The sequence below is a fragment of the Orbicella faveolata genome, unplaced genomic scaffold (assembly GCF_042242905.1).
Source record: "Orbicella faveolata isolate gen_17 unplaced genomic scaffold, um_ofav_v1 contig_26, whole genome shotgun sequence".
In the NCBI taxonomy this organism is placed as follows: Eukaryota; Metazoa; Cnidaria; class Anthozoa; order Scleractinia; family Merulinidae; genus Orbicella; species Orbicella faveolata.
Genome location: NW_028301554.1, coordinates 14,438,888 through 14,464,227, shown reverse-complemented (window position 1 = coordinate 14,464,227; position 25,340 = coordinate 14,438,888). Strand labels below are relative to the sequence as shown.

The window sequence follows — 25,340 nt, the reverse complement described above, 5'->3', positions numbered from 1 at the left end:
CAGGGACAAGGTGTCGATAATTTGCGGTATGTACCATTTCCTGTTGGCGGTTACACAAACATTGACACTTAATCATTTAGCCATACCAATACCAGAACATATAAAAATGTTAGTTTCAAAACTTACAATTACAAATGCAGATACAATACAGTGTAATCGAAAATACTGTTCCAAAATTTGTATGTACAGCATGTAACTGAGAAGAACAATAAAGTTATTATAATCAACTTAGATCCAGAAATTCACAAGAGACTCACTTTTGGGCCTGATTTTAGTTACTAAACACTCTAAACTGTCAGTGAAGACTTAAAAGTGTCATCATCATAGTGTCCTCTCCCATACGGACACCTCTGTAATACAGACACTTAGCGCTGTCCCTTCGGTGTCCGTATTAGAGAGGTTTGACTGTACATCAAGTCATTGTAACACAATACCACTCAATAGCAAGAGTCACTTTCATGTTCCCTTACCACTGAGTTTCTAAGTATTGATGAAATCATAAGTGTTCTTATCAGTCAAAAAGGTCTGGAGAAATCTATTTATTAGGAACCAATTAACTCTTTGTAGGAAGATTTTCAAGCAATGACATATGGATTTAAAATGGCAACTCAAGTAACAGAGACAAGAGCAGCAGGTTGGTGTTTTAATAGAAAAACCCCTGAACATTACACAATATTATTTAATTAATCACTGTTATGTTGCTTTCTATTAGGTATGCTTAAAGAAGCAGAAGATGAAGTGGGCAGAAAAGTGAAGGTATACATAAGTTATATTATACTATCAGTTAATCCTGTGTTACCTCAATCCTTGACAGTCTCTGTTCTAACTTATTTCCTCATATTTTCCTCAGCCTCTGAAAACAACACTGAGAGAGGAACCAAACTGTGATTCTGAGTTGCTGCAGGTACAAATATCATTACTGTCTAGTGTGTGCAATTACATGTAAACATCACTGAATAGTAAAGTCAATGTTGGTAATCAAGACCAAATTGAGTTTGCAGTCATGACCGCAGCCCAATACCACATGTGACTCCCATATTCAGCATCTGTCAATCAGGCATGTTTTTTCTTGCACTGTGAATCTTCACAGTTGGCCTATTCTGAGAAGGCTGCAACTTGTCATTTAATATCCCTAAACAAGGGGCGGAAATTGGTGAGCACCCATTTAGCTCTGTGCTGCAACCCTACCAGGAAGGAAACTTATTGTTACTCTGCTGGACTGGGTTGATTCAGTCCCAGGATATTATGCCAGTAACCATTGCATAACTTGCAATACAGGCATGAGACACCCCTTAGCATGACACCATGTGCGGAGGCCTCTCATCTGGTGAATCTTGCAGTCAGTGGGTTTTGGTCTGAGCCTTGCCAGTACACTCCCTGCTATACTTTTGGTAACACACGGTGAGTCTGACGACACTTTACTGCATGCCTGATCATTAACCTTGATTATTCTATTTCCTACTGTATTCCTTGCAGAGCCAAGTCAAGAGATATGAAGCTGTTTTAGCAAGATTAAAGTTCTACAGATCATTTTACCTCACCCTTGTTGCTCTTGAAAAGACAGAGGTGAGATGAATACAATAGTTACATGTATTTGCACATGTACACCATTTTGTTTTCTAAGTCAAGCCATATATGACAGGGTTTTTTATGTAAGAGACAACCTTCTTGGCCAAATTAGAGCCATGCATTCAGTTGTTGCCCCTCCCACGGGCAGGACACTGAGCTTTTCGCAATAAGTTGCTAGTATGGGATATGCCTTGGGTTGATGTCTGGAGTTACAAATTACATGTACTTGTAATAATGGCTGAATGTAATGCCTGGCTAAACAGAGGTGAAAGTGGTTGTAAGTGGAACTTACCTATGGACTTGTAGTAGGTGGCCAAGGAGACTCACAAATTTACTGTTAAGAGTATGCAAGTTGCAAAACGAAAAGTCAGTGACGCACTCTGATCAAGCTTTTGGCAGCTTAACATGTGACACCAAGATATGTGCAAATTCAATTTCAAGAAATGCATCAACTCTCAAGTCCCTCTGGTCAGGCCTTACAGCTTTATCAGGTTTTTGCTTAGAACAAATTTCTTTTGCCAAATTAAAATACAGCAAAATTTTTCAAGTTACTTAATAATGTGCTTCTTTGAATCATGCTAGGGTTCAGGTGTACCCACTGCCAAGCAGTTGTTAAACACTGCCCTAACTCTATTTGAACCTATTAGGAAGACTGTTGGATTAGGTATCCAACCCATACCAACTGATGATAATAGACAAGGTAAACAAAATTCTTCATACTTAACAACTGATTTACACTTTAGAGTTGAGAATTATTAGAGTCATTGAGTTGATGTAAGCGGGAAGTTTGGAGAACCCAAAAGAAGCATCAACTAGGCTAGCTATATAAAATATACTTTAAAAAAAATAAATAACCAGAATACACAGGAATTAGCAGCAGCACTATTCCTCAACAGTTTCCAGATCAAATTAGATCAACAATTTCCAAATTGTTTGTAAATGTTGATTTTAACAATGCTGCAATTCGATTCTTGTAGATGCCAAGATCAGAAAATCCTTATCACTTCTTTCCCTAGAACAGAAATATCCTCAAGATGTTTCTTTCCTTATCCTGGGTGGAAAGCAGCAACGTTTGATAGTTAGTCATATACTTGATACCACAAATGTTAGATTCAGATTCAGATGTTTCTTATTTGCTCTATTTACAAATCTTGTACTACTTATATTTCTTTTTATATTTATATCTATGTATTTTTTTTCTCTTTCTACCTCTTCTTTTATTCATTTTTCCTACAACCGATTTAAAGTGTAATAATTCTTGTAACTCAGTTCGTTTAGTTTATACTATTTTGAGTAGTTTTTTTGCTTATTTAAGTTTAATGTATTCTTTTGCTGAATGATATTCTATGTATTGTGGGAGGCGCGGTGGCCTCATGGTTAGTGTGGTTGTCTCCAGATCGAGTGGTCTGGGTTCAAGCCCTGGCCGGGGACATTGTGTTGTGTTCTTGGGCAAGACACTTTACTCTCACAGTGCCTCTCTCCACTCAGGTGTATAAATGGGTACCGGCGAACTTAATGCTGGCGGTAACCCTGTGATGGACTAGCATCGCATCCAGGGGGGAGTAGAAATACTCCTAGTCACTTCATGCTACAGAAACCGGGATAAGCTCCAGCCTGATGGGCCACTTGGCTCGCACACAGACTTTACCTTTACCTTACCTTTTATTCTATTTATTATGCAAAATAAAATGGTTGTTGTTGTTGTTGTTGATGATGAAATTATAACATCTACAAGGAAAACATAGAAATGGAAAAAAGGAAAAATGTACATCTAAAACCATATAAAGATGTGCTCAGTGACTTGAACTTTCAAGTTAGTGGGTCACCCACGAAAAAAACTGACAAGAAATATATTATTACAAAAAAAGTAATACAAAAAAAGAGCAAACCAAAGCAAACCAAAGTTTACTAGTTACATGTAAGAACCACTAGGATCAAAACAAACAAGTGATTAGGCTATCACTCCTCTCTGTATTCTCTTAAGTTTGTGTTTCTTATTTATGTCCAAGTTGAAGACCATATAGGTTTATACTGCAGTGATACTTAGTTGGTTTGGATGCCATTGTAGGTGGTATAATGGGCTTTGAACCACTTGTCAATCAGAGGCTTTTACCACCATCCTTCCCACGCTACACTGCTATCTTTGGCCGCCCCCAGGTAAGCGAGCATGTGCATTTAATGATAATTATGTATTCAACAATTATTGACGAAATACCAGCCTATTTTGCCCCTACCCTTGGGGCCACAGAATTCAATCAAATAAGTCAGTAGTTATGGAAAACTTGCTGCTGAGCATTTTTTTTGGTGAGCTTCTAGTTAGAGGCAAATGCATTTTTGACTATAAACAGAGAGGCAATATAATGAGTGACACTAGAACTAGCCATAACCTCAAACCAACCTTTTTCAAAGATGTTTTGGGCTCTTCAAGTTTCACAAATGTTCATTCTCAAAGGTTATATTACTTGCAGAGACTGGTTAATGCACATGTACATTGTAAAGAGAGATACTACATAGTCACATGTGCAATCATTGATGCAGTGTTTTGATGTGTTTTTTTTTTCTTTTCTTGTTATCAGGCTATTGACTATACTGAAGCAATGGTCAAACGATTTCTCCACATCTGTGATGTAGTAAACTATGGATCTCTTCATATTATTATCGTATGTAAAGCTTTCAATTTCTTCTGAATTATTTGGTTGCTGAACAAGAAATGCCATTTTAAAATCTCAAGGGTGCAGATTTTGAAGAAATACTTTTTCAAATTCATTAATAATTCATCAAGTTTAAACAAAGGAAATCATGACCGTGACGGTGTTTGGATATGTGATGTTGATTAGCATAGATTTTTACGATTTTAATTCTCCATTTTCTCCTTAGTTTTAGTTTTGATTGAGAAGATATGTCAAACACTCAAGACAGTGTTTGACCATATTTCCATATACCTCGAAGTTTGTCAAAAATACTCTGTTACGCATTGTATTTTCAACTCTCTTCTCGGTGTTTGAAAATGTGGTCAAACACTGTCTTTTGCGTTTGATATATTAGAGTAAGCCATATCTGTATAGCCTTCTAAGCAAATATTCTTTGGTCTTGTTGTTGTTGAGTGATTTGTCTTAATTGCCCTTGATGTCATGCCTTCTGGAGACCACATGCCCAAGGAGTGTTTGCATAGGGTGTAAGGCCATATTTGTAAAATAGCTTTCAACCAAACAGGGATTAAAAAAATAGCACTTTATACTGGTGCTTTTAATGAAACAAATGTAAACCCTGCAAGAAAATGACATAGTAGGAGTGTAACATTTGTATCTTTCCTCTATGTTAGAATGTCCAAAGTGTATGTTGCTAGTTTGAGAATCAGATTTAAGCTGGTCTAGAATGTTCTAAAAAGTGAAATAAAACATTTGAAACACTAACTGTACATAATGTATAGTATTGTAACCTGCGTGGATAACAGCAGCTTTCACATCAACTGCCAACGGTTAATAACAGAGATCGGTTCCTGAACATATGACTTGTACACTGCAAGTCTACACACAGAAAAGCCCGCCCCCCTCCCACAACAAAACACGAGTCTTCTTTTCATACCCTTGCATTACAAAAATAGTCCGATAAGCCACCAAAGTGTATGAAGAAATTGTGATTGAATATAGCTATAATACAATGGTTCAAAAAAGTATCAATTGCATTCTCTTTGCAGGACTTTATTTCTGAGTTCAGTAAGAAGCGTCCTTGTGTTTTAACACGATCTTATTTACAGGTATTTTGATTGTTTGAAGAATTTTCCTTCTTATTCGGCATGTGAAGGTATTACCTTTGAATTTTTCAGTATGCTTTGGAATATGGTGTTAATCAGTTTTTGAGTTTTTTCATCGTTGCCTGTTCACAATTTTGTAACAACCAGAACATATTTAAAGGAGCTACATCACGGTTTGCGCATATTGAAAAGTTTAGCCTCAATTTTTCAAATTCGTCGTTTGCAATCTGTGTCAATCTTCTCCATCCTTAGCCATCCTTGTTCCTTTATGGTTTATCATTATCTCTTTGGTGTTTTTCTATCTTATTAAACTGTTATTTTCAGGTTTCCTACCATTTAAAGGTAATTTTGTATGTGGCCAAAATAACTCAAAATACCGTGACTGAGCTCCTTTAATAGACAACTATCGAAGTAAGGGCATAGTTTTCACAATCAGCTAACATGTTGTTGAAGGTGTTTGCGTATTTGTAGTAAGTTCTGTTTTTATTCTGTACAGCTCCTAGTGTGGCAGAACAATAATCTCTTGGGAAAAGCTGACACAATAAGAGATGCTATTAGAGCATTTAACAGTCCACCATCAATTGCTGAGAAGTAAGGCGCTTTATTTAGCTTGCTACTGATATGCCATTTGTAAAATTAATGTCTCATTCTTTTGAACGTTATGTGATAGCTTTTATCAAAATCTTATATAGTGGTATGGTAGCATTGTGTACCAACCTTTATTAAGAACTCATAAAAACGTTGAAAATGTACAATTTTAAATGTGACGAGATTCTAATTTGGCTGTGAAAGTCAATTCATTTTTTAGATCTTCCTTTCTCTTTGTACTTGATAGCTTGAATACTAAGTATTAAAAATAAGAGACAACATCTTAGGGGTCTATTTTAATGATCGACTGATCTTTGTTTTTTGATCGTTACAGGTCCTCTCTCAGTTCTAATCCCAAAGCTAATGACCTTGCTGAGAGCTTTATTAGCAGAGCTGCCAGGGTAAGTGTGAAGATAAAAACAGGACTCAGAGAGAAAATGACTACAGTAGCAAAATCAGCCAATCACAACGTCCGAATTACCCTATTTGTAGACCTGGTAAAATCCGTAGGAAATCCTTGGAAGCCAGTCACAGGGTCCGGGTGGGGTTCAGTACTGTAATCTCAGTCATCAGTTCAATTTTTGTTGATTTCCCAGTGCTTTATCAGCTAAAATTTAAAACCATTTCTCAGCTATCAGCGAGCAAAGTTTGCAGAGCTCTGATCTTAGCTATCAGTGAACAAACGCTTTTCAGCCGACAGTTACAATTTTGACCAATCCTTAGCTATCAATTCAGACCCTCCTATACGGCTTTCTCTACAGACCGATGTAAGAAATTGTTATTATGATTTGCTCCTGCGATAACTTTGCACCTTCTAGATTTTTCTGCACGTTCTTGAATTTCAGTCTTAGAGGACGTTTCCCCGGAAGAAATATCTCGGTTTCTGCGGTTTTTGAAATAGGACATGTAAAGGTTAATTGATGTAGTTGTTTTTCAGCCAGTGAAATCCATTATCCACGCTCTTGGTCACAATCGTGCTCGACAGAGGGACAAGTTAGCTCATATCTTGGAGGAGTTTGCTGCTTTGCAAGACGAAGTAAGAGACTTCACTTCAATCAGTAGATACTTCAAATGATGTACCTCTTTAGTTAGAAAATGTCCTCGAGGATAAAGACCTAATGGAAGTTCAAATGGAAACCATTAAAGATGTGACGAAATTGCTCAGTAGAGCTTTTAAAAAGGTTATATCTGTTGCAAGCATGCTAACTGGAGGGGGTGCTAGTTCTTTGCAGATTACCCTCCCCTCCCTTTCCTTTGCATTATGTCAGATGCCCTCAACAATTCCCTCAGCAATGGCTCAGCAAAGTAAAATGTTTTGCCCAAGAACACAGTCGAGTCAAATCAGCCTTAAACAAGACCAAGATGTAGATTTTGAAAGTCTGCAAAACTGCTTTTTAAACTTGTGCCCCATTTTAGGCAGACAAAGTCGACGCACAGCTTCATACACTGCTAATCAAGGTCGAACCTCAGGTAAGGAAAGAATATTTACCATAACTAACGTTTATAATGTACGTGATTGTATATTTAAGGTGAATTTTCACCCGTTCCTCTGGTCGCGTATTCCTGCACTGGGAAGTGATTGGTTACATCTCACACTCATGTTTGAAATAACGTTGTATCTCGAGCGTTTTGACTTCTTTACTTCGGTACTCTGTTTCTTAATTGAGCTTAAACAATAGTAGAAACACAAGCTCCTATTTTGTGTTGAGTGGGAGATAATAGCTTTTGTTCTTTGGTTTTGCAGCGTCAACACTTTGCGTGTTTCGGTTCGTGGGTGTTATACCACACACTGAACATCATGATTCAATATCTGTTGTCTGGATTTGAACTAGAGCTGTACAGTCCACATGAGTATCACTATGTGTTTTGGTAAGCTAACTCAGTCACAAATTTGTCTTATAATCCATGAAATAATTTTGCTCGCACGCGGTGCACGTGAACTGAAAATGCGTCACGTGACTGCTTTTTGCGGATAATATTTGAAGGAAAACAAACACAATAACCTCCATGTGACTTAAAATATGCTCGGATCTTTGTCCTTGGACATGCACCTCGAAGCTCGGAGTTTTCCTCGAGGGTCGTCGGAAAACTGTTCCAGCTAAAAGTGAGAAATAGCCTATTCCCATCCCTAGCGTTTGAGGAACGACAAGGATTTAAGTTCTAAAAAGTCGTCCTAGCTGCTTTTTTTCATACAAATCGTCGAAAAAAGGTCCGGGATAAGAGTGAATTTGCTGCTTAAAAATTCTAGAAGTTGGTTTTTCTCATTATTGAATCCGAGTGGCAATTAAGAGATTAAAGAAATAACTTAATGGTTCGATGTATTTCATAATTTGCTGTATTCATGAACTTTCTTTGCCCATCGTAGGTACCTGGACTTTTTGTTTGGTTGGCACATGACGTGCCTCAATCGCGCTGAGAAGTTACTGCAGGCTCAAGAAACCGCTTTAGGTACCTGTCTGTCGGCCTGTCTGTATGTCTGTCTGAGTGCCCGACTGTCTGTCTGTCTCGTTTCTCTCCTGTGTGTCTTAGTCTCTGCGTTAATCTGTTCTAGATTTACTGAGGATTGATAGCCTGTAGTTCAACCGAGATCGCGCGCAAAAATTTCGAAGTTGCACCGTATTGTTGGCTCTACTGTTTGTTTCTAGCCTTGACTCCTGTATCATACGATCTCTTTTGTTTTGTCTCTTGTTCTATATTAACATGACTTAAGTAGTTAAGTTGTGGTTCTGCAAATACTGTTGATGTAGAGTTAACACCTGTTTTGAGCATGATCTGATTTTTCCTACAGAGCAAAAAAGTGGGCGAAGTGGAAAGAAAAACAAAAAGAAAAAGAAAGGTGAGAAAGTGCAACATACTGTTTTATTTCAGATTCTCTCCAGTTTAAAAACTTGTTTGATGTGTATGACAGCAGTGAGCGAAGAAGAATCAATACTGCATATTTCTACACTATTTCCATATTAATTTGGATTCCGCAAACGTCGTATATTTATCATTCCAGTTCCGTGGGTACAACGCTTTATCCTCAGGACTATGGGAGGGTAGAGTAGAGTAGGCAGATAGGGGAACCAAGAATAGAGAGAAGGACTGAGGACTATGACGACATTGCATTTTTTCTTTGTTCATTGATAGCAAGTGAAAAAGCTATTCAGGAGCACCAAGGAATGTGGCACTTGTATCAAGGAATGAGACATTTATGTCAGGGATATCTCAGGGTAATTACACAGCCATATTTCCTCTTTCCGTTTAATATTCTGAGTCTTTTCTCCACTTACCGTGCTGATAAAACTCTCGTAAAATCTGGATATGTACTGTAGAGCGGTTGTAATCGAACTAGTGGTCTTACCGAACTAGTAGTGGTCAGGCCCAGGTTGTTAAAAAGGTGGATTACGCTATCCGCTGGGTAAATCATTTTCCAGCGGATAGCGTGATTTGCTTTGTTAACACGTATCCACCGGATAGTGAATTATCCGGTGGATAGCGTTATCCACCTTTCGAACAACCCGGACCTGGAATTCTGTAGGGTAAATGATTAAAGCTGGCGGTAAAACTAATCGTAGCACCAACACGTAATTTACATAGTATGATGAATGAAAACACTGCCTTTACTCATAATACTTTTCTCGTGCCAGGCTATTGAAGGGTTTGAACTACAAGATAAGACAAGGAAACCTGCGGATAAGTTTGGTTCCGAACAGGTATGAGCTTACTGTTACTGTAGTTGTCATTTAGTTCTCACGTGAAAAATATGCAGAACGGCTTCTACTGTACTGCGAGATACTCACACCTTTACCCTGTTTCGCACCCAAAAGACAGTGGCGCGGAAAGGAGCGTTGTAATTTAAATTTCAGTCCTCAGAGCTGAATGACTGGAAATTATAAGTTGGATCGACGCATATAATTGGTAAAACATTACCCTTGGTATAATTTGATATTTTCCTTTGTTTCACACACATTATAATATATTACCATACACCAGAGCAAAGAAGACTACAAAATTGTACCACGGGTAAAACACATATGCTACGACCCTTTCTTGAGAAATTAAGGCCTCTATTGTGCTGTTTGACTGTGCGAACTCACTAACAGTGATATGTGTGCCGTTTCTTGTTACAGCTGCGATTTGAGCGTCGTTTCCTGCCATTTCAAGCAGTGGATACACCTCAACCGATGTACTACCAACACTACAAAGAGTACAGTAACATGTCCAAGATGAACATGTCACAGGTCAGAATTGAAATGCTGCAACGGCTCTGAATAATGCAGGGTTACAGGGGAAAACCGTTTTGCTCTACTGTGAGGATTCCTACAGTCTTAAAATTGCTCTAGTGCTATTGGTTTGATTCTTATTAGTGACTAAGCGTTGTAATTAAACAAAAACTAATTGACTCGCATGGGCTAACTGGGAGCGTACTTCCTTTGCAATTATGAACACTGAAGTTTATAAGAAAAAATTCATGCACAGCAAAAACTGCTGAAGTGCTTTCTATCATCCGGTTCCTTTGAATGACTCTTAAAAAAATTATTGCTCAAGCTATTGCCCACGAAAAAAACTCATGCGCAACCTAAAGAAGAAAAAAAAATTCATGCCCCAGAAAATTACCCACTTCCAACCCCCCCCCCCCCCCCCCCGGCCGGCCTACAAGATAATATATGGTCCGTCCCAAAGTAAGTTTATATTGGGCCCTTTTAGCCGCCGGCGGATTTCACTGTTGCCCCAGTCTCCCAATTTTTTTTTTTTTCTGTTTTGGGGTGGAGGCCTGGAAAGAAATACCAGGAGATACTGGTGTTGACTGCTGTATTTTGGTTGGGTTCAGACGGTTTCAGAGATTTCAAGGTCTAACGGACTCGGCTTCGTCTAATGAAATAATTGAGCTGGAGGTTTTGCTATGTCTATATTACAGAGTACGGACCTGTTTGTGATGGCGTCGAATTCCTTCCAGCAAGCAAAATCGATCTTTGAAGTGGTGAACAATGTACATAACGAAGTGAGTAATCGCCAAAAAACTGTTTTCATTTGGTTAGTGCTTTTGTTTGTAAACATTGCGTAATACTTAAAGAGTGAGAACTGTTACTATTAACTTCACCCACTCCCTAAATACCTCTTACTAACCGAGTTCGAGGGCCGTACTGTAAGTTACGGACCGAGTTTTTCCCCATCGATTTATGGCCCAAGCGCGAGTGCATAAATCGATGGGGAAAACGAGGATCCGTAACTTACAGTACGGACCGAGAAAACGAGGTTAGTAACTATGATTATATCTCTACTGTGTGTCTGACGGGCTCAGGAACGATTTCTATTCACGCGGAACGGCTACAAATTCTGACGCACCTCGAAAGCAAAACGACTCCATTTGAAATCATCGTTGAGTGACTCTTAAGTCGTTAGTAGGTTTTAATGCACATTTTTAGAAGTAAAAGAAAGTTTTAAACTTTTACTTGCTAAAAAAAAACTTAAGAACACTTTGCGATAAATCACGAAACATTTTGGCAACAAACACAGCTTTAAATTTTAGCGGGCGGTACAGGAGAATACGGCCCGCTAAATCGACCAATCACAGCGCGCGTACTAACTGAGAGATATAATAAGCCTTGTTACGAAACACGCAGCATCATGCAGAACTACAGTAGAATTTCAAAAGTAACGGCCCCCGTTGCTTAAAAAACGTTTGTACGGTACTTCATAGTCGCTTCAGAGAAAGCGAACGCGTAACACATGAAATAAGAAAAGTTTACTTACTACCCACACAAAGCAGACTGTATTAACATAAAAGGCCGCGAATGTTGGTACTGTATTTCGAAGGTAATGCTCGCATTATATCGCAATGTAATACTATTATATCGTTTATAATACGTTTTTTTTATTGTAGTTGAGTGCTTATCTTTACAAGGCCGCTAATTTCGGGTGGGCCGTTACTTTAGGAAAGTTAAAAGTTACCATTACTTTCGGGGATCCGTTGTTTTCGGGGGGGGGGGGGGGACATTACTTTCGGGATTCTACGGGTATCATAAAAAAAAAGTATCCCAAAAAAGTAGCTGATGGAAGTGAAAAAGGAAATTGATTTTTTACCTCGCACCGTTTGATGTTCATTACAGTTGTTTTCTGTAGGACAATGCATGCACAAATTAATAAATATCTAGCTTGAGTACTGTCGAAATAAGAAATAACTCTCTAGACTACAGTTTTACTTGATCCAGGAAACAGACGGTATTCGTATTCTTGCAATGGAGGCTCATGCGGGGGATATCATTAAAAAGAGATAAATGTCATTTGCATTTGAAAAGACCCCCCTCATTAGCCTCACTTGCAAGCTAGTTCCAGTCCGATACCGAGAATGCAAATATGGTCGATTTAATCGTTCTTAGTTAATCGTTCAATATGCCTTGCGATATTGCTGACACGTGTCTGTATATTTTCGGCAGGTTGCTTTGTTGCTCAAAGTGACAAAGACAAATCTTGTCGTCACCAAGCTTGCGGCTGGAGGTCACAAACGCGATTCTAAGGTACGCTTTTAACAGCTTGGGAAGTAAAAATAAAAGGGTAGAGATAAAGAAACTTCATTTATGTACGGTTTGTGTTTTAAGGTGTGTGTGTGTTGTGGAGTCGTTTGTACTGACGAAATAAATAATTCAAAGCTGAAGAATTACAGCCGGAATGAGGCTTTAAGCAAAATTTTTAGTTCATTGCGGGTAATAACGAAGGAGACATGGGCTTTCAAAAACTGTAGAAAAGCTAAAGAGGTCCCATATATTGTAAAATTTCTAATTTTAAGACCACGTCACAGAAATGTCTAGTGAGAGACAGTTAACGTGGCCAAATTTACTTATACTAGAGTCAGTGTAATTGCTTTGTTGGTTTTGTTCTTAGAATCCTCCAGAGTTTGACTTCCAATGTCACCGAGCCTTTCCAATCATAAAACTGAAGTGACGCCGACCGCGACGAGAAGAAAGATAACTTGCCATCTTAACTTCAGGCGTGGTTGTGTGAGTCATCATAATTCGTGGCATTTCATTTGTTTCCTATCTAACTGGAACTTATGAGACCTGAAGAATTCACAGAACGGAAATACCATCGGCTTTCAATCTCAAGCGAAAACGAATGCAGTTTCTTTTTGCCCGGTTAAATTGTCATGTAAAAAAATAAAGCTTATTTAATAACGTCTTGCCTTTGCCCAGTTTTACCTCATCTAGTCAATATTGCTGTTTGTTTGTCTGTCTGTCTGTCTGTCTGTCTGTCTGATTGACTGTGCGTAAATTACCTGGCCAGGCAGACAGTCGACCATTCATTGAGTCGTAGTCAGCCATCAAGTCAGGCAGTCTGTTGGTCAGTCAGTCATTTATTCAGACAGAAGCTAGAGAGACAGTCATTCAGTGAGTCAGTCACTCAGAGAATCAGTAAGTAAATCGTTCGGCCGGTAAGTCGTCGGTTGGTCGGTCAGTCAGTCAGTCGGTCAAACAGTTATTCATGGAGTTACTCTCGGCCATTCAATCAGATGGTCCGATGCTCAGTGAGTCATTTATTCAGACAAGTGCCAGTAACACAGTCGGACAGTCACCCGGTCAGTCCGTTTGTCAGCTGACGGAAGTCGGTCAGTCAGTCAGGCGATCAGTCAACGCAATTTTCGTATGTTCATTGGTTGTATTTGAACCAATACTCTAATGATAACCCGCGCCCCAACCCCATTCCTGAACGGTAGCGTTTATATTTTACAAATAAGTTGATTTCGACAGAAAAGTTGTGACTTGTTTTCGTAATAAGTAGGTTTGGACTATCTAGAAGTTTCCTCTGATTCAGGCAACACTGCAAAGATTTTCAAACTAATTAAATGTGAAAGTCTTTTTATTTCAGTAGAGTGGAACAAACAATTCTATTTACAAACTTGGAAATAAGATAGCCAAATACATACATACATACATTACTGTATTTACCCTCGGATTTCAGAGTATGCAGGTAATATCTCCGAGCATTTAACTATCAGATGAAGGATAGACCACCACACCGGGAACTACGTCCCCCTACTCTTTTCGATCAATGTGTGGGTTCTTTTACGTCCCACAGAATTAATTATGAAGAGTTTTAAGACGGGGCCTACGGTTTATCATCGTTATCCAAGAATTCAATTAAATTCAATCCGTCACAAACCCACCAATTACTGAGAGCATAAGGAAGTGATATTAGAGAGTTTATTTGGATCTGTTCTTGTGAAACAATACTCCGACAGATCAGTTATTGTGAGGCAGTGCCGTCGGAAGGTAGGTTCCACTACGAGTCCAAGCAAGCCAGCGATTAAAATCCCCATGCCCGTGGCTACAGCTACAAACCCCAGAACAAATTCCCGCAGGGGGAACTCGTACGAATTAGTAAACACCTGCAGCACATTAGCGTACATAATTCCGATGATGAGACCAGCCAAGAATGAAATAAACAGCAGTATTGTTACACTGGGAAGGAAACGGTACCAGGCGGCAAAAAGACAGAACACAAGAATACTAACTTCTATCACAGTCAAGAGCCATAACTTTCGAATCATGACTTTGGGAAGGAATTCTTGTTTGATCAACGAAACGAAAGCGAGGTATGATCTACCGATGAATTCTCCCAAGAGAAATAACGTAATGTAGTACTGGTAATGATCCCGAGGGGGGAAGGGTGAGTTTGGAAATGCGTACGTCGTGATAACACCTTGGGTGACTAAGAACTCGGACATCCACGAAATCACCACGCAAAGGATTGTTGGAAGAATCTGTTTTATGGCTTGTAGCTTCTGTGCTGTTGTCAGCAGGGGTGGGGAGGGTTCGTCTTGTTTATTCTCTGTACTTTTGGTTTGGTCAACTGTTTCGTATTGTACATAGTCGAAGGGTAACTGTCCTGGTTTTCTTGTTGTTGGTTTGCTGTGCTTTCTCTCCATCAGCCAGTAGAATATCAAATAAAGAACAACAAGCCCAGCTACTGTCACTGTTGTAGTCTCGGAGGACACACAAAACCACGTTGTCATGGCTGTACACAAAAAAGAAGACAACTTTAAGAGTAACTCAGAACTGTTTAGTTTTAGATTCTGAAAATGAGAATAAGTAATACAAAATTCGGGAAAGAATTGAGATTGCCGGTGATGGGTACTTTCCGAAAAAGAAAGTATGGAATATTTGCAGCGAACAGGATTGTGGAGGTCAACGAGGTTGGAGAGTGGATCACTCCATAAACGTATTTAGAGGACTGACTATACAACGTACAAATAGCTTAGATACCGTGTTTATCCTGGAACACAAACGAAGACTGAAAAATAGCAATTTCAAATGAAAGCTGTAACTTTTCTGTTATGTATAAAATGCAAGAAAAAAGCCATTACCCAATGTAATAAAGTGAGGTTAAGTGTCTTAAATGGTTACGGTTATTTGGAACTACTCTATGAAGGATTGATGACTCAGAAAAACGGTTGCAGTCGAGTATTTAATAATTTGCATGAACAACAGATGAAGGAGTGGAGAGTCAATTCCAATCCCTCGCACAAAAAAACAGGGAAAGCAGAGAGGAATCGTGTATTAGAAAAATATAATATGAGAGCCAAAACAACAGTCTGAAGTTGAAAAATGAAAAAAAAAAAAAGAAAAAGAAAAAAAAGTCTTGCTGACAAAACGCGGCCACCCCTCCCCCAATCTCCACTGAGTTCCTTGGCTGGAACCATAAGAAAACCATTAATCGTTTGCATGGGTTTGTACGGGCGAGCGAAGGGAACTTTATTCAATTGTACCAAAAAACAATGAAGATTACTTAGAATTCAAAAAATCACTTTTAACTAATGCCTGAAGAAAACCCGCAGCATCTGTTCTCCGCCGGTTGTCCTGGTGACTAAAGTTGTGTTAGAGTATTTAACATCTGCCGGATGACCTAATCGTCCAATGCAAATTATTTTGTTTTGTTAACAAAATAGTTTGCTGAATTAAGAATTAATGAAAATTTACCGGGAAAGACGATCGACTCACCACTCAGTTGGAATCGACAATCGTAAAGCATACAGGTCAGAGATACTTTTTTGTCTTATTTGCTATTAAAAATACACGATCAAATTACGTGACTTTTTTTAGGGCCTGATTACATGGCGAATTTCAGCCGGCGCTGAAATTTCAGCCTGGTTAGGCGGGCTAAAGTTTCAGCCCGGCTTCTGAAACAAATTCTCATGAAATCAAATTCAGCAATTCAGCTGAATTCAGCTGAATTTTGTCAGCAATTCAGCAATTCAGCCCGGGCAAACGGAATTTCAGCCCGGGCTGAAAAGCAGGAAATAAGATGGCTGCCGCTACGAAGTAGAAGCGATCTCAGTGGAATAAAGGCGATAAAATAGAGAATCTCTCTAATTTCAAAGCTTAGATGGAATATAAGAACATCGAGACAAGGTTAAACAGCACGAGGCTGTCAGGGAAGCCATGAACTCGGCAAGCTTGAGGACATATTTTCTTTCTATAAAAGTACGTCTTTCTGGCTGAGAGACAGGTTTCGTTTCAGTTCCATCATCATTGTAGGGTGTAACTATCCCAAAAAGTTAACAATTGAGCGCCAACAAAAGGTCAAACTACGAGAGAAGCAATGCGCCTATTTTCACGATTCGTGTTCTCGGCGCCATTTTGATTCTCTGGGGACTTTTCGCACACAATTTCATATTTGGCGCCGAGGCTAATATTTCAGCCCGGGCTGAAATTCGTTATGTTTATATCGCAACAAAATTTCAGCGCCCCCTAGCCGGGCTGAAATTCGCCATGCAATCAGGCCCTTAATCTTTCGTTCGATTGCGATCGATTTATACGCATTTTTAATGGCTTGACTACGAGCTTCACATAGAGCGACTTAGACAACTGTCCTCTTTATCAGAAGTACGACATTACTAACCTGTGTAATAAAGAGGAGCTGTAATGAATCCGACACCAGTCCCAGCTGAAAACACTCCGACAATAACTTTATTATAGAACGATGTCATGGCTATGCTCGACATCTCTCCCACACCGAACGCGAGAGACACCAAGCACACAGAAAGCAGCTTCGTCTCAACACGCGACACGTAAACCAAACAGAACAAGCCAACTTCGTACAAGACAAACACCACGATAATGCGAGGCAGGTACGGGATCTTCTGAACAAAATAAGGCGACACGAGAGTTATCAACACATACGGTCCGATAATACATGAAATAACAGCCGAGGTTGGAATATCACTGCCCCTCAAGATATCTTCAGCGGCAGCTATCAGCAGCGAGTAAACCGAATACAAGATAAACCCGAACGAGAAAAACGCCACGACTGTAATGACTCGCTCGCTGTCGTCTTTTGCTGGTGTACCATTGTCATTTCCATCGACCAGTTCTTCACCTTCGTTGCCTTCAACTGGTGCCATGTCTCAGGGCGAGAGATGAATAAAAATATTAGTCAAACAAGAACGTATTCAGTACAATTCCACTTCAGATGCAAATGAGACTTTGATTGCGTGAGTTTGCTTTACTAGTTCTGCATATATTATAAATGATTGCTTATAAATTTGCAACTGGTGAATATCAATGATCCGTATCGCACAGGACACCCAGTCAATAGACTTATATATATGTAGCCAGTTTTCATGTCACTTTCGACAATGAAGAACAATAACAACACGGTCTTTTTATCTCGTTTTCCTCTCAAAATGTCGACGCTCGAGGAATAAAATGGGAAGCAACAAACTCTTGGTATCAATGTGGACTGTTTTGTTGTTTAAATGAAATACAGGAAAATCCGCAAAAATGAGTTTTTATGACTGAAATTCTTTGAAGGAACGCGATACTTCGGTCTTTAAAACAGTGCCATATTTAGGCGCGCAATGGTTTACAGTGAGAAATGAAACAAAAAGCGTGATGTGTGCCATCATTTATTATGTTAAGAATCATTCACCACTAGCTTCAATCTAGCCTGCGAACAGGCTCCCACGATCGCTTTGCTCTCCGAATTGTTCTGTTTCGCGCTCGCCGATCTAGCGAAATTTTTTTCCGTCCTCGCCGGGAGCCTGTTCACAGGTTAGCTTCAATCCGGTGTTGAAAACCCCAGATTTTTTTTATCTTGGTGTAATTTCCCTCTCGTACACATCTTTAAAGCTCTTCTGTAAAGTATAATTAAAATGTACTGAGTTGAATCCACGCAAACTGCAGTGATAAACATGGCAATAAAACGCATGTTAAAAAACAATTATTTACTTATTTTAAATTGTAAATTAGTTGTTACTTCTATTCCTAACGGTCACTTCTAAAGATGTATGTTGAAACATACGAAACGTCAAGTAAATGAACTTTGTTTTTTAACATGTGTTTTATTGCCATGTTTATCACCGCAGTTTGCGTGTTATTTCTTATCAAGCCACGATGGCCAAAGAAAAAGAGTATTTATGAAATGAATCAATGTTGTAACTGCTTTTGGACTGCAAACAACCGTTGCTATGGGCCTTGCTAGGTTGAAATATAGCTACCAGCGTGCAGATTTCTTAATTTAAACGTAAATCAAGGAGCAATTAGAGCATAATCGTTTCAAAATAAGTTTAGCCAATGGTCAGACATGTCGAATCTTCGTGTTTCGAAAAAATGTTTTTTTTTTGTTTTAGAAAAATTAATATCTGAGGGTATAAGACCACCTTAACCCAGGTTAGACTATTTTGACCCGGGCACAAATTGTCTGCATTGATTTGCGCGATATGGCGATATCACGCGACTTTCATTAAACTGTATACACTCTCAGGTGCAGTACACACAGCCATTCAACGTTTCATTTTCATAGCAATAATATTTTTGGAGACGTAATGGTGAAAATAAGACATCATATTAAGATATTCCCCACTCCTCTTAAAAACTCGAGCACAATCGTCTTGCTGGAAGAAGAGTGAGAAAGAGAGAGCTGGAGGGCGGGTTGGGCGGGGGAAAATGTAGGAGAGAGGAGAGAGCGAGAGAGGTGATTTCTCTTGATAGTTTTAAAGCCTCCTTTTCCACCGCGCGCGGACCGTGCTCGCCTCAAGTTCCTTGCAGTCGCCTCGCGCAACTCTCACATGCGTCTTGCTTGGTTGGTATCGTGTAAAAACAGCCTTTTCTACCATAGGATATTTAGAATCAAAAGCTAACCCGACTACAAAGAAACACAACTAGTAGTTAAATGCTGGAGTTCAGCTTGGCAGGAGTTGTCGTTTTGTTCTTTCAACGGTGACAGACAAACGTGCACTCCACCACCATTGTAATGAAGTTAACGTTGAAAGTCACAATTTCTACAGTACTTCCTGAATTGAGCGTTCCTTCGTAGCACAGGCATACTTACTGTATCTTCAAGAACATAAGAAAAACGATGTCAGGCGAGATAGTTTTGCACCATGTATTGACGTTGAGTTGGTCAACTCAGTAAAATTTGAATAAGTGCACACACGAGAGCATACGATTCGGTATAACCTTATCGAAGATACTATGGCTGGACTTGAACACCCCCAACCCACCCCCTCCCCCCCCCCCCAAAAAAACAAAAAAAAACCGGAAATTTCTACTTGCCGCGAATCTTTATCACCTATTACCTGTTTACTTCTACAATTCACTTTAAGATTCCTGGAAGTAGAGCCTTAATTCTGATGTAAGAGAATTACCCTCGGCCTTGATTGGCCATATACATTTCATTTCTAGGACGTATGGTTAAGTTTAAGTTACGACTATCTCTAGTCATAATATTTTTGTCATTAAATTTTGCAGTAGTATTATATATCAATGGAGAATAATTATGGTATATCGCAGTGGGTAAGATGGAGAAAAATATAAACAGCGACCTTACATGTACATGCCATCCATACATATTCCACCTGAAAGGAAAACGCAATCATCGAAAGTCTAATAGTGATATTTCGACGGCTTTTGAAGACTTTGAAATATGTGTGAAAATTGCAACGCTGAATTCACCTAATCATTTATATAACTTGTCGTACGTTCCTCGAATCTTTCTCCAGTCAATCATTTTTCACCCCATTGAAAGTGAATTCAAGCTATGTGTACTTAACAATTGACGTTGTGAATTCGGTTTACCTCTACGTACTATAGGGAAAGTGAAGTTGTTGCATTGATTAGTTCAAGTTTAAAACCGTTTGCAAAACACCACCATTCCAAGGCTTTCCAAGTGCATCTTCGTTAATGATTTTTCAGACACGCTCCCCTCCTCAAGTGCGTCTTCGCTGATGATTTTCAGACACGCTTCCCTCCTCAAGTGCGTCTTCGCTGATGATTTTTCAGACACGCTCCCCTCCTCAAGTGCGTCTTCGCTGATGATTTCCAGACACGCTCCCCTCCTCAAGTGCGTCTTTGCTGATGATTTTTCAGACACGCTCCCCTCCTCAAGTGCGTCTTCGCTGATGATTTTCAGACACGCTCCCCTCCTCAAGTGCATCTTCGCTGATGATTTTCAGACACGCTCCCCTCCTCAAGTGCGTCTTCGCTGATGATTTTCAGACACGCTCCCCTCCTCAAGTGCATCTTCGCTGATGATTTTTCAGACACGCTCCTCTCTCCTTGTGGAAGTCTCTCTCTCTGTAGATTGTTTTTGTTCAACACTTCGTCGACTGCTGTGTTTGCTGCTAGTATTTTGACCCTTTTAAGACCAGCCAAATTTTCTCCCTGAGGTCTCGACAACGCCAGCAATATAGAAACGGGTTGAGAGAAGAATTAAAAAACGTGATTGTCTCCGCCAAAGGGTATAACAAATGATCAAAAAGTGCATCGTCTTCGATCAGCATGTCGGCGAACGACGTGACCATGAGAAGTAAATAACAAAGAACAAGCACGCCTGTAATATATGCCACAGTTCGAGCCATATGCGTTTCCCTTGAGCTCAAGGTTGACTCCTGTGCAGAGCTATTGCCGGTGTCATCTTTGCGCGAGTCGCGCGCGCGAATCGCTCTGTTCACTAGGTTCTGTGCGTTAATTTGTCTCTCATGTCGCCTTATTATTTTGAATATTTTAAAGTACAAAGCTATGTTCAAAATCAGACTGAAGCCAATAACAGCTGAGGCAATGGGAGAGAAAAATTCGTCATTTTTCACTCTCAAAGTTCTGCAAATAACATTGAATAAAAACCACACTGCCCAAACTGCAACCACAATGGTTATCAATCGAGGTTTCGTCATGTAGTTGATGTACTTGAAAGGGTAAACTATGGCGAAGAACCTCTCACAGGCTATTAGACTCAATGTGATCAAGGAAAGTCCCACGCAAAATATTTCGGTGTATAAGTACGCAAGAAGCGCTCCGCAGTAAAACTCAAGGTTGATTTTGCCAGCGATGTACACTACGAAGGAGGGTTGCACAACCACACCAACTAACACGTCTATAAGAGCAAGTGAGAATATAAGTATGTTGGAGAGAGTCCGAAGAGATGGGAACTTGAGGATGATTATTAACACAAGAGCGTTCCCGACGGTAGCTAAAACCGACAACAGTCCATTTGTAATGCAGATGGCAAGGAGAAAACCATGCAATGTTGACGATAACTTGAAGCTAGCCAGCTCCAAGGATAGAGTTGAGTCGAGGCAGGGTTGTGATGCATCAGAAATGTTCATTGCTTGCATGTTGGAGACAAGTTGATTCCTCTAAGCGTCTGCGGCGAAAACAATACGTGTGCATGTCAAATTCAAATTAAATAGTATGCAAAATAAAAACCATCTTGATTGATGAAATTTTACGCTCGCGACTGGTTTAACCGAAATAACTTATCTCGATTCTCAAAGTCTGAGAAACTGAATACAGTCCCTCAGTTCGTTCGAGCAAGAAATAGATTGTAAAGAGGCTGAAATACTCAATAGGAATTCATTCGTTCTTAGATAATAACATCAATTACAATGTTTCCATTTCATTTGCAAATTTCCACTACCAAACATCGGGGGATTGATATTTACACAAAACAACAATTTTAATAACTTTCATCGCGTCTGTTTAAGTACGACAGAATTTTAATTTTGCGACCCTAACCATAGTTCAGACATGAGAGAAATTTTCTTGATCATATCTTATGAAGCGCAAAACAACATGCAAATATCCGAAACTGTAACAGTTGATAAATCAGCTTAATTTAGACAATAATGTAGAGGAAAAAAAACTTTTAGAGACTCAATTGTAATGAAGCCGGCTTCTAGCCAATCCTTTCTCGGTGCTGTCCTCGTGTACCGGTTCACATGAACCGATACAAAAGACCCAAAAATCTTCAACAGCTAAACAAAGGTTCGCAAAGAAAGGAGTACTATGGTTATTCCCTCTGTACACCAGGACACAACCCCATTCTGGATTGTGCGCGCTTTGAAACATCTTTCGCTGAAAATTGCCAAGACCAGCTGGTTTCAAAATCTTACTTTTAAATCTCCTGATTATTTATCCAGACAAACAGCCATCGAAAAATACCAATTAAACCACACACTTCCGAAAGGCTTTTATTTAGGCAAAAGGCCGACGAACATTTTTATTTGTAATTATTAATCGTGACTTTTTATATGTTTTCCAATGTACGTAGTTTTGCCTTTTTAACTTTTTACCTTTTTTAAATTTTAAAATTTTTAAATCTTACAGGACCCCTTTGATAACAGTACTTTATAGTACTGATGGGTTAATCCTGTCTAAAGATTCGTTTATTATTATTATTATTATTATTATTATTATTATTAAAAATCTCATTGACACATTCACATATGTACGGCGAGTGGTTCAAGAAAGTTAAGTAAACTAAACAAGTGGATATCAGTATAGAACAAGAAGCTGATCACTGATCACGACTATGGTGGCCCATGTTGGTTACCAACACAGCAGTTATGAAGGAGGCTTATCTGAGAAAGATGCACATTCGTCCGGTTACGTGGAGAAGCTATTCAACTTTACCACTTACAAAGTTCCTGAGCTGAAAAAGTCACCCCTTGTTCACGAGGAATCTCACCAATTTCGTCAGTTGCTTAAGGCGAGCAAAGACTGTACGTGTTGTTTGAGTCGGTCTGCTGGTTTAATGTATGTGTTTAATTATTCATGAATGTTTTTTTTATTTCGAACTCCAGCCGTCAATACCTACTGCGCGGCTGACCCATTCAACAAGAATCAATTTCAAGTGTTGTGAAAAAGCCTCGCCGCAGCGGTATGGTGTAAAATTATACAGGCCTTTGTTCTTAGGAGTTTTAGGAGACAGAGTCAGTGTCAAGAATTTGCAAGGTTTCCTTGATTAAAAAAAATAAAGAAATACGAAGTCATAGAGGAGAGAAATTAAAACTCATCTGCTTTTTGCACACAGATGGAGTCAATTGAGATGACGCAGTTCTAGGTGCGAACTAGCGCCTTGATGCCCAGCTCGTCTAAAGATGTTTGGCGCGGCAATTTATTTGTTTGGCTTGCAACACCAGCTTTTCAATGCACCTTCAAGGAAAATTCTGTTAAAAGAGTCAACTTGTTTCATAATCAGATCTTATAGTCATTGAACTCCTATTTCATTGTTTGCCTGAGTTGGCGTGAAATTGTTCTGAAACGTGAATTATTTTCTATGGTTACTAAGGCCTTTAACAGGGATAAGCACGATTCAGAATATTTTTATTGATGTTCGTATCTAATTCTCTATTTTTTATTACAAGAAAAAAGAAAAAAAATTAGGCGAAAGAATAAGTATCGCCATTCTTGAACAGTAACTTTTTCACGAATCAAACAGCTCACGTTTCGCGCAATGAAGAATCACGGAGCATTTCATCGCGCTGTAATATGGGTTATTGAGCAAGCGTGAGGTCCGAGATGGCCGGATATTGACCAAGGTTTACGGACCGAGATGGAGTCAAGGTCCATTATTAAAACACGCCAACAAAGAACGAGGCCAATATCCAGCGATCTTGACCGATATGGGATAAAAAACAAATTTTTCCTGCGGGACATAGCGCGTAATCCCGAGCGGGCAAGATAGCTCCATCTTGCCCGCTCGGGTAGCCAATCACAGTGCAGGATTTGGTTCATTTTGCCCGATCAGCGAGCTAGCTATATAATAAACAGCTGTATAAACTGTACTTTTGTTTCGCACTACCATTCAAAATCACTAACCTGTGCCAATATGTCAAAAAGCGATCGAAACGGGTCATGCTCGACAACAGAAAAATACTCTGTATTGTCTCGAGCGTTTTTTGGCCTTTGTAAAGTTACCCAAGGTAGCCTGAACTTTGCTCATCTAATATAATATAAAGCAGTAATATCGACAAAGTCGAATTAGATTTTCAATATTCCGTTTTTCGGACGTTGCTAATGAGTAATTCAAAGAGAGACGGCGAAAATAAACATCCTCCAACCAGAAAAAAAGAAAAAAAGTTTAAAAAATGATGTCGGGCTGGTTGGCGGTGACAGTCGTCTTCTCCCCGAAAAGCCTCGCAAACGTTTCAGGCTCCTTTTAAACCAAAAATGTATGAGACTAAAATTAACTACAACAAATTATATGAGCCTTATACGTTGTGTCCGTAGAGGGTTGCAGACCAAAATGTCGCGGGAAAATTATATTCAACTGTTTGCCGGCTTTTACCCTTCATCTTTTGTCCTTACTGCGAGGGTTAGTCCAGTTGTTAGTTTGCAGTTTCAGATTACCAAGTATTCATTGTATTGCCCAGTGCCCAACCTCTTTCAAATTGCTATATCTTCCCTTACTCGGTCACTGGAGGTCTAAAATTTGGCCCCGACATAATATATAGATTTAATCTTGAATATGATTTGCAAAGGCTTTAGAAGTTTATACCCTTGTAGTCGTCGTGTAATTGCCTTTTCTGCGAAGCTCCTTTTGCCGAGTCTCCGACCACAGCAATATAAATAAAGCAGCAACGTAACTTTCTGCAGCCAACCAATGTATTAGCACCATGAAAAGAAGCCAGGAGCAGACAGTATTTTTCCTTGCGCTTTTTGTTATGCAAAATGCAGTCAGGTGAAACAACACCCTAATGCAGAAAATAATTTGCCTCCAAAATGAAATCAATAAACTTTCCATGCGTGGTGTTGCCTATCGTGGGATTATATGCATATCCTGAGTTTATATCATATCGATAAAGTTACGACACTGATTTTAATTGAACTCTGTTATTTCAGAAAAAAAGAAAACTCAATTTCATGTAAAGTTAATTGATGTTCTGACCACTTGAATTCTTCGAGTATTTTCAAGCCAAAAATCAAAAAGCTCTTTTGAAAATACCACATTTATCAGACCCTTAGTTTAGCATCGGTAATATTACTGCCCAGTGAATAGCGCAAATATTAACCACGAACAATTTACTTACCTGATCAAAACGGAGGCCTTCCTCAGGCTAATAGTGCTCCTAAACTTTTATCCCACAGCAAAAATTGTCGGTTTCCTTTAGGAGTATTTGTCAGTGCAGATATTAACAAGCACGATTAAAAAATCAAATTATTTTTTAACTGTT

At 39.2% G+C, this 25,340-nt stretch overlaps 2 protein-coding genes and 1 pseudogene across 3 annotated transcripts in view; 1 reads left to right on the top strand and 2 right to left on the bottom strand.

The window, feature by feature from the left end:
• Positions 1-13,070, top strand: part of LOC110043951 (N-alpha-acetyltransferase 35, NatC auxiliary subunit-like) — a 37,487-nt gene extending 24,417 nt beyond the window's left edge. Inside the window, exons 10-30 of the mRNA XM_020749456.2 lie at positions 568-634; positions 713-756; positions 851-904; positions 1,477-1,566; positions 2,152-2,269; positions 3,638-3,726; positions 4,146-4,229; positions 5,267-5,326; positions 5,820-5,914; positions 6,246-6,312; positions 6,849-6,947; positions 7,328-7,381; positions 7,656-7,780; positions 8,277-8,359; positions 8,700-8,747; positions 9,041-9,123; positions 9,541-9,606; positions 10,024-10,134; positions 10,812-10,895; positions 12,331-12,411; positions 12,776-13,070. Coding sequence (XP_020605115.2) covers positions 568-634; positions 713-756; positions 851-904; positions 1,477-1,566; positions 2,152-2,269; positions 3,638-3,726; positions 4,146-4,229; positions 5,267-5,326; positions 5,820-5,914; positions 6,246-6,312; positions 6,849-6,947; positions 7,328-7,381; positions 7,656-7,780; positions 8,277-8,359; positions 8,700-8,747; positions 9,041-9,123; positions 9,541-9,606; positions 10,024-10,134; positions 10,812-10,895; positions 12,331-12,411; positions 12,776-12,835 — 1,662 coding nt within the window. The 3' untranslated portion in view covers positions 12,836-13,070. The remainder of the gene's footprint in view (positions 1-567; positions 635-712; positions 757-850; positions 905-1,476; positions 1,567-2,151; positions 2,270-3,637; positions 3,727-4,145; positions 4,230-5,266; positions 5,327-5,819; positions 5,915-6,245; positions 6,313-6,848; positions 6,948-7,327; positions 7,382-7,655; positions 7,781-8,276; positions 8,360-8,699; positions 8,748-9,040; positions 9,124-9,540; positions 9,607-10,023; positions 10,135-10,811; positions 10,896-12,330; positions 12,412-12,775) is intronic.
• A 659-nt stretch (positions 13,071-13,729) lies between these two features.
• On the bottom strand, positions 13,730-17,410 carry LOC110043952 (uncharacterized). The gene is made up of 2 exons (XM_020749457.2): positions 16,790-17,410; positions 13,730-14,905 (listed from the first exon to the last, which is right to left on the bottom strand). Exons 1-2 carry the CDS (start codon positions 17,289-17,291, stop codon positions 14,058-14,060), a joined length of 1,350 nt encoding a protein of 449 aa, XP_020605116.2. The 5' UTR covers positions 17,292-17,410; the 3' UTR covers positions 13,730-14,057.
• Positions 17,411-19,451: 2,041 nt separating this feature from the next.
• LOC110043965 (beta-2 adrenergic receptor-like) lies at positions 19,452-25,340 on the bottom strand (annotated as a pseudogene). Its single transcript, XR_016209167.1, has 2 exons — positions 25,197-25,340; positions 19,452-21,529 (listed from the first exon to the last, which is right to left on the bottom strand). The product of XR_016209167.1 is annotated as a beta-2 adrenergic receptor-like (transcript).